The sequence below is a fragment of the Gallus gallus genome, chromosome 22 (assembly GCF_016699485.2).
Source record: "Gallus gallus isolate bGalGal1 chromosome 22, bGalGal1.mat.broiler.GRCg7b, whole genome shotgun sequence".
Taxonomy (NCBI): domain Eukaryota; kingdom Metazoa; phylum Chordata; class Aves; order Galliformes; family Phasianidae; genus Gallus; species Gallus gallus.
This window is the reverse complement of record NC_052553.1, coordinates 2762086-2770727: the sequence shown is the minus strand read 5'-3', so window position 1 is coordinate 2770727 and position 8642 is coordinate 2762086. Positions and strand designations below refer to the sequence as shown.

Sequence of the window (8642 nt, the reverse complement as noted above, 5' to 3'; positions counted from 1 at the left end):
CCCTGGCGGCAGGGGGCGCCGCGCCCCGCCCACCGCGCCGGAATCAGAGGCGAACTCGCACCGTGCCGTCACTTTATTGCCTCCCGTAACAGCGCGGCCGGCCCGAGGCGCCCCACCGCGGCACTGAGCAGCCTCGTCCCGCCCGCCACATCCGCCTGCGGCCTCCACGTTTGCTCCGCGGCGACAGCCCCGAGCCGCCCCCTCCGGCTGCACGCAAGGCGCGCCCCGCTGATCGCGCCCCAGGCTCACACCGGAAGCGGCCTTCAGGGGCCGCACTTCGTCCCGCTGTCACTCCCGTACTCTCACACTAGCGCTTCCTCGAGGACGCACCAGCAGGAACTTCACTGAAACGGCTCCCAGCCGACGATGTAGCAGGACCCAGTTTGAAGCCCAGCAGCTGCTTGTACCATAGCCCAGCCAGGCTCGTGGAGGAGCTAAAAGAGCTGGGAGCAGCACTTGCTGCTGCTGCCACTGCCCCCATCACCCCGCAAGGGTCCTTGTACCAAAGCAGGGACATAAGGGACCTACAGCCCCCCCCAGAGCACCTCCCTACCAGTACGGGGCTTGGGGCTCTGAATGCCGCCAGCTCTGCAGGTGAGAAAGGACAAGGGCAGCAGCCCGGGAGGTGCCAAGGTGTTCCCGGGCCCCCTTGGCACTCTTCACAGCATGGGAGGGTGAGCGGGTCACACCCACATGGTAGATCTTGTAGTTCTTCCCCTGGTTGTTGTCCCAGTGGGTCTTCTGCCCACAGCGGAAGGAGATGCAGAACTCTGTGGCCTTGCAGGAGCTGGAGGGCTTGGGAAGGGAGAGCTCAAAGGAGAAGGTGTCCATGTCTGCTGAGCCATATGTGCTATGCATGTACTGGCAGGAGACGTCTCGGAAACTCTTCCAGCCATCAAAGGTGATGCGGACGAGGACTTTCTTCTCATACTCAATGTTTCTGACCTTCACTGTCCCAGACAGGGCATGGTCCTGGATCAGGCAGCTCTCCAGGCAGACCAGGTTGCTGAGCAGGCGGCTGCGGAAGGTTGCATAGTCTGCAGAGGGTTGTGGGAAGTCCAGCACATACCTGCACACTTCTGAGTGCGAGTCCCGGAGCCTGGGCCGGAAGCAGGTGAGGTCTGACAGAGCATGCTGCAAATCACAGAGGTCCTCCTCAATCTTTGAGAAGAATCGGACAGCTGTCAGCGAGAGCCCCTTCATGTCAGCAAACACCACCCTCTTCTTCTTCTGACTTTTGGAGCTCTTGGTGCTCTCTCTCCACTCAGGCTCATGATCTGTGCTCTGCTTCAGGTTCAGACACGAGCGGAGGGGTTTGCGTCCCCGGCTGCCCCGGAGCTCCTCATAGGAATTCAGCAGCTTGCGAATAGGGGGTGAGTGGCCCAGGCAGAGCCGCATGGCCAGGTCCACAGGCATGGCTGGAGGAGTGACAGCTCGTGTGCTATAGACCTGGAAAAGCCTAGAGGTGAAGAGGGATCAGGCAGTGAGCCCTGGTTGCCGGACAGCTGGGGCTGCAGCCCCAGCCCCAGCCCACACCCTTCCCTCCGCCCGCCCCACCCGCGCTCACTCGCCGCAGCTCATCGCGTCCCGTCCGATCCCTCCACCGGCGGCGCCGCGCGATCAATGGAGCCGTGGAAGCGCCCGCGGCCGGGACACCCCACGGCTGTCGCAGCAGCCAATAGGCGCCGGGAACGCGCTGCTGAGCGGCCAATGAGGGCCAAAGGCTGCAGCCCCCCCCCCCCCCCCCCCCCCCCCGGCACAGCGGCGCCACCGCCCGCCCGCCCCGTCCGCGGCAGCCCCGCACGCTGCGAGTCCCACAGCCGGGCCGCCCCCAGCTGTCCGCGAGAAGCTACAGGAGGAAGTGTGCTTCTCTCACGCTGTGTTCAGCACTGGGAGGTTTGAACTGCTTTCATATATCTCTTTTCAACTGCTTACTCTGAAACAACTATTTCCAGGGTGTCTGAGAGCACAGAAAATCCCAGACTGTGGACTCACTGCATCAAAACAAACCCAACTCAGAGGCTTCTTACCACATCCCTCTGCACTGCGATGCACACTGCAATGGCCCTGACACTCGCATTCAAAATCACCTTCACTATTTAGCTCTCATGTGACTCCTTGATAGAAATGACTGTCACCTAAGTCAGATCACCCCTGCCCTGTACTACCTACTAATCTCTCCAGAGCTGTCTAGCCATTTAGGTTAAGCAGACCTGATTTTTCTTGCTGACAGCACAGATCTTGATCAGCTCATGACACAACCTATCTATCAGTATTTATACACAGCTCTCCATTGCCACTGCTTCTGAATGCTGCTTCGCAATGCAAGATGCTTCTCACCCTGGATGGCAAACTTGAATTCTGTGCATGGCTGGGAAAAGCCTATAGTTCAGCCCTGACCACAGTCGGCAAAAAACATCAGAGACAAAGCTGTACTCTCCCCTACAAGGATGTGTGGCACTCAGGTCACTGCTGGTCAGACACTCCTGCATGGGGAGTGAGCACAACAGAGCCCTTTGGGGGTAACCAGGAGCCAGATACACTTGTATGGCAGGGCCTGCAGGAAGGGGTGGTGGAGGACAAGCCACACTGTATTCACCCCTGCAATAGGTAACTGTGGCAGCACCTGCCCAAATTACAAATGCAAACATCTCCCAGAAACATGATGGCAAATTGACTTTTTTTTTTTTTTGCCAGAACTAAGCCACAACAGACATGGAAAAAGGTTCCTACTAATTTAAGTACTTACTCCACATTTCTCCTGCACTCAGGAGAGCAGATCCAGCTTAAACTGAGGAATCACAACCCACAACCAGTGCATTCCCTATGACCTCTTTCACCATCCATCCACTTTGCATTTAGAGCTAATTGCACAGTAAACCCAAGTTATCAACACCTTGGAAGGAACAGAGAACAGGCAATATATTTCAGGCCAATGGCTACAGCAGCCCCCAGAGAAGCTGCTCCCACTCTGTGCATTCTCATCATAGGCACAGACTAAGGTGGATGAATGAGTCTTCCCCTCCATCTGAATGTACAAGCCAAAAGCAGCTATTCCTTGACAAAGCCTCACTATTAGACTGACCGATTCCAGCCCAACAGCCATTTTGAAAAATCCTGCACAGCCTGCAATAATTTTGCTGGCTGTCAGACTCCAGAAAGGAGCTGTGCTCAAGGCACTCTAGGAAAAATCAGCTCTGGTGAAGAACTGGTTTTTAGAACAGGGCATGGGCCCCTGATGCTCACGTTGCAGCTGCCACGTGAGATGCAATGGTAGGGCACGTACTAGCTGCTTGGACAATTATTCAGTCAAACTAAATAGGGCTAAGGAGAAAGTCTTACAGACGTTCTCCAAGCAGCTCTTGGAGCACGTTTTTGCAGCAGGAGATTAAGAATGACTTTGACTGGGAGCTTCAGTCACCTCTGAGAGGCTGCCTGAGCTATAGGCATGAGCAGGGTACAATCCAAAGCCCTTTCTTCAGGGCCGGGCAGAGGTGTGTGCTACTGATTCCTAAGGATTAAACACAACTTCCTCTTAACGTCTATACTTAAAAAAGAATCCACTTTATCTAAATGGATTCATTAGGAACACTATAAACCACACATGCAAAGCCACTCGCACTGCAAGATGCACTGCGTCACACCCTGCCTGGCAGTGAAAGGGGTACCTCAGAGGAGCACCAGCCTGTTCCCCACAGAGTACGGTGCAAGGAAGGCCCTGTCCTGAAGGAAAGTGAGCCAGGCTGTCCACACACCTGACAGGTACCAGGCTGCACTAGCAGGGGGCCAAGAAACGCATGAGGGTCAGCAGGGCAAAAGGAGCTTATGCCCCATGGAATCAAAGTGAAGGAATTGCTTGTGTCCCTTACCCCAGCGTTTGTATCAGCACAAAGTAACTCAACAGTTTCCATCCTCAAAACTACAAGCAGAGACTGCAGTAGAACCCCACATTCTCTGGAAGGAGGATCTTCAGAGAGCACACAGCAGAAAGCTGCTTTATCCCAAGCCCATCATTACAGTTACTCCATTTTAGTGAAACCGGTCACCACAATTCTTAAATAAGGCATTCAACCAACTACACACTGAAGCTTTCCATAATATGCCCTCTGCCTTGTCATTTTGCACTTGGTGCTATTGATCCAAGTTTCCCCTGCACACAGAGCTGAACGCTCTGCTGCAGAAATCAAAGGTAGAATGCTAGCCTTATAGAAAGTAATGTGAATTAACATATAAAGCACAGGAGGTAAGGCAAAAATCAAGACAATTTCTGTTCTCACCCTGCAGCAAGAGACTGCTTTGGGATAGGCCTGCCAAACTTGTACTCTGTTACCATTCTGAGCAACATGAAAGCACCACAAGCTTACAGAATTCCTCAGAGCTCTTCTAGTCCTCAGCTGCTGATCATGCAGACCATCCTGTATCAAGGGCCCCATTTGCCCTGGAGTTCACTGACAAAGGCAGCCTCAAGCCTGAGGATTAGCTGTAACTGTGTTGTAATCTCCCTGAAGTCTGTCAGACCAAAGAAGGGGGTCAGAAAAGGCCAGAAAAGCAGGAAGGCCTTCCATTCCCCTGGCTGGAGTTGATCAACATCCAGGAATTTCAAAAGGTGAAATGGCAGCATTTAAATCTTCAGTGCGGTATCTGCTCTGATATTGGTTTTGTGCAAAGCTTGTGCATTTAACACAACAGTGGAATGAAATACAAATTGTACATGGGCATTATCAAGACCTACTAAGTGTTAATCAGTTGCTCGGTTAAGAAGGTTTGTGACAAACCTACAAACGCTGTTTGACATTCCCAAAGCTTACATCACAACTGTATGAGTCACAGCCTGATCAGAGAAAACACCGATGTCCAAGGCTCCTGTAGGCACTCATTCCTTGGACCATGCAAGAAAAGCCACTATCAGCACAAAAGGCCAAGAAGGAATTCCAAATCCAGCCCTACACTGCAGGCAAATCTGAGATACTTGAAATAGCAACGGTAGATATTTTATGGGAACAGTGCTACTATTGCCAGAACACCAGGAAAAAAAAAAAAATCAGTGTAACTTCTCTCTAGACAAGTTAGAAGGCATTGTGGACAACTGTGTCCACACTGGGACAGAAGCTGCACAGGCAGAACAAAGTTTATTCCATCTGCAAGGTAAATTCTGACTTGGGATGTTCCAAGAACAGACAGACTTGCTGTTTGTCCTGTGTAACTATCCTTCAAAGCAGACAAACTGAATTCCTAAGCTCATGGCCATCTTCCAGGCAATACTTTGGGAGAGACAGAAGACAACAAACTTTAGGTAAGCTCTCCAACCTCCCTTCCTACTGCTGGTAACAAGCTGGAGTTAAGCATCTCTCACATGATCCTAGGGCTCTCCCTTGCTTGGTCATGGCATTCTCTTTGTTCTCTCTGAGTTGCAGTTTCCATCCTTAATTTGCTCCCAAACCTTCCTGCTCCTTGTGCGATAATCAAGATTTGCTCTGCCAGCAAATACCTTCATGTGTGTTTTTTGCTCAATGGATCATGTGGCTAAGGTGGTGCAGAAGTATCCCTCCAGTTCACCTCAGAGCAATTGGGCACTTGCACAACATCCACAGTTGTACAGGCTATGACGAGATCAAAGCTGATGGGGAAAGGTGGAGTTTACACAACAAGTTGCCACACCGTTCCATCAGCCAATTTTCACTTGATAGCCTAATTTAACAAACAGCACTACACTGGGGCAAGAATACATATACATAAGGTTTAAAAAAGTGTACCCTTGCATTTACAAAGGCATTATTCACCTCTGAAGATATATGTGCTCTGTACACATCCGCTGTCAAACCAGTCTGAGATCTCGAGAAATGCTGTCCACACTCACCCATCCCTTGGGACACCAAAGGGACTATGGCAGGGCTCTGCCAAAGCCCTGTGAGTGCTATGACAGACTGCCCTCACTGAGCAACACTTGGCGAAAGGAGCGTGGCTGTATTCCAAGTATGTCATAAGCGATCAAGAGCTTGATTATGTAGGGGGGGAATAAGCCCATTGCAAACACAGAGGGGAAGATGTCTTGCTGGTTTACTTGAACACTTTGAATGCTTTCAAAGATACACCTCCCAGTCCTGCTGCTACCCTCAGCCAGCCCTCTCCAAGCCACACCCTGTGGGGCACCCAGCCCAGCCCAGCCCCCCTCACTGCCACCTGCTGGCTGGGCCTGGGCCACGCTCAGGAGGCAGCACAACCCCACCTCAGTGCTCACCACTCGCTCAGATGAGCTGCACTGCTCCTGAGGCCACCAGCGGGGCAATGGTCTTGTACCGGATCAGGTGCTGTGAGCCCTCCTCCAGATCAATGGTGTACTCTCTGAAAGAGGCAGGTGCGTGGTGTTAAGCTGCTTTTGTGAAACAAGTCTTGTTCATTTGCACTGGGTGTGGAAGGACCACCTACCTCTGCTCATCAGTCTCTGGCTCAACCAGGATGTTCTCCTGCCTCTTCAGCACTCTCAAGAACACGAAAGAGTCCAGGTTGGGTTTCGGGACTGCACATACAACAGATTCAGAGTACACACTCAGCACTCACTCATGTTCCTCTGCAGAATGCTCAGTGAAGAAAGGAGTATTATGGGCAACAAATGCATTGCCAACAAAGGGAATGCCAGACATTTCTGTTAAGAGGTAGTTTGCATTGCCCCAGCTTAAGAAAAAAGCAGATGGAGGTGGCTAGCATGAGCCCAGAGCTTTCTCCATACCTCATTTGCAAGAATTTTCCAGAGTGCCTGTAGTATGTCTGTACTCACCTGATTTTAAGAGGGCCACTTTCTGCAGGTTGGGCGGCATGTGCTTTAGGGCCACATTTTTCAGATAAGTCTCGGTGTTTGCCATGTACCTGAAGAAAAAAAAAAAACCCACAACATTGGAGCATCGCCTGATCTGCATGGAGAGCATTTGCTCAAAAGTGCCAACAGGTGACACCTCCTGGTCACCCAGTTACAAGCAACCCACTGACAGAACTGGTTCAGATGTTAAGCATGCTACAGACTCAGAAGAACTTCATTTTAGCTCTTTCCTTGTCGGTAAGGAAAGCTGAACACCTGAATGTTACTTCAACCTTGTCGAAGGCTTAAGAACTACTCAGTATAACACAAGGGCAAGTTCTGTACCCCATGCAAAGGAATGGAGATGCATTGAAAGCCCACTCACTCCTTAGCAAAGGCAAACTCCTCTGGTGATAGAATGGAAGGCTCTCCTTTGGCTCGAGATTTCTCCTTCTCCAGCACATGTGGGAAAAACTTCTCTATCTGTCATTGGAAGAAAAAAAAAAAAAAAAAGATTTAAACCCAATTTTCCGGTAGTTCAGTGCCTAAAATCCTCCAGAGACTTCCCTTACAAGTGATCCTCTCCTGAACAGGTGCATGTAGTAAACACATGCCTGCCCAAACACTGCTTCTTACTTAGTAACAATACAGTCAGACGGGGTCTTAAAGCTACACAGACACATGTGTATGTGACAGGACCCAGGAGGATCATGCACCTTGGCTTAGACAAAAAAACATGCCATTATAACAGAACATCAGTGCAATACTGTGATTGTCCACAACAGAAAAGCATGCCCAAGGTCTGAAATCCTTTGGGTTGCACTGCAGATAGTGAGATGGGGTACTTTTAACAAAGCACCTTGCTAAAGCAGGATAAAATAAAACGGGCTAGGAATCACTCCTGAAGTAAACCTTTTCTATGCTCTGTACAGTATTACCTTCGCGAGTCTACACCGCAAGTAACTACTGAGCACATAACGGATCCTTTCAATCTCCATGCGGTGGACGCTGACCTTCAAGTCTCCTTTCTTTGCCCGTTTTAGGTTTGCCTCCTGCAAAGAAAACTGAAAAGGCTGAAACACCAAACAGCAAGAAACAAAGAAGACCATTTTGCATGTAAGGAAAACAAAAACTGACTACATTTCCCAGTGCTCTTCTCAGGAACGAGCACTGCAAAGGCTCAGAAGCACTCCCCCCATCTTCCCCCCGCTGCAGCACGCACCATGTGGTCCAGCTGCTCCACCACACACTCAATGATCTCAGGCTTGCTCTCCAGCAGCTCGGGGGCAAATTTCTCGTTCAGCCAGGCCTAGGAGAAGACACGCTGTAAGCAAAGGCGAAAAGTGTTCCTACCGTGCACTAAGCATCAGGAGGCGGGACCCCGGCCCTAAGTCGCCCCTTCCAGCCCAGCGGTCCCACAGGCCTGGCCATCAGCCTCCCCGCGCCTTCATCGGACAGCCCCAGCTGCCGATCGTCTAAAAGGTCCTCAGGAAGCCTCGGGGCTCATCCCTGGGCCGCACTACCTGTTCCAGGCTGCGGATGAGCTGTAATGGAGTGAGTACCAGCTCCTCGCTGCCGTCGTCCGAGTCCGGCTCCTCACCGCCCGCTGCCGCCATCCCAACAGCCGCAGCTCCACTGCGCTGGCGCTCCGCGCGACCCGGATGTTCCCTACTGCGCAGGCGCTCCATGCGACCCGGATGTTCTCCACTGCGCAGGCGCGAACCGTGACAAAATGGCGGCCGCGGGGTGCAGTGCGGTACAGTCCCGCTCCGCCTGCTGGATGTGCTTTTACCCTCTCGCGATACAAAGATAAAAGCGCTGCAAAACAGCGCTACTAAATACGAGACAG

The 8642-nt window shown here is 51.7% G+C and overlaps 2 protein-coding genes and 1 long non-coding RNA gene across 3 annotated transcripts; all 3 read right to left on the bottom strand.

The window, feature by feature from the left end:
• Positions 1-58: 58 nt before the first annotated feature.
• Positions 59-1622, bottom strand: PPP1RL (protein phosphatase 1 regulatory subunit like). Its single transcript, NM_204945.4, has 2 exons — positions 1568-1622; positions 59-1459 (listed from the first exon to the last, which is right to left on the bottom strand). The coding sequence occupies exon 2, from the start codon at positions 1414-1416 to the stop codon at positions 550-552; it is 867 nt and encodes a 288-aa protein (NP_990276.2). The 5' UTR covers positions 1417-1459; positions 1568-1622; the 3' UTR covers positions 59-549.
• GINS4-PPP1RL (GINS4-PPP1RL readthrough) lies at positions 59-8432 on the bottom strand. The gene is made up of 8 exons (NR_174093.1): positions 8317-8432; positions 8016-8102; positions 7732-7845; positions 7179-7276; positions 6776-6864; positions 6427-6517; positions 6239-6342; positions 59-1459 (listed from the first exon to the last, which is right to left on the bottom strand). It is a non-coding gene; the product is annotated as a GINS4-PPP1RL readthrough (long non-coding RNA).
• Positions 6041-8432, bottom strand: GINS4 (GINS complex subunit 4 (Sld5 homolog)). The gene is made up of 7 exons (NM_001354864.2): positions 8317-8432; positions 8016-8102; positions 7732-7845; positions 7179-7276; positions 6776-6864; positions 6427-6517; positions 6041-6342 (listed from the first exon to the last, which is right to left on the bottom strand). The coding sequence occupies exons 1-7, from the start codon at positions 8407-8409 to the stop codon at positions 6246-6248; spliced, it is 669 nt and encodes a 222-aa protein (NP_001341793.1). The 5' UTR covers positions 8410-8432; the 3' UTR covers positions 6041-6245.
• Positions 8433-8642: the final 210 nt, after the last annotated feature.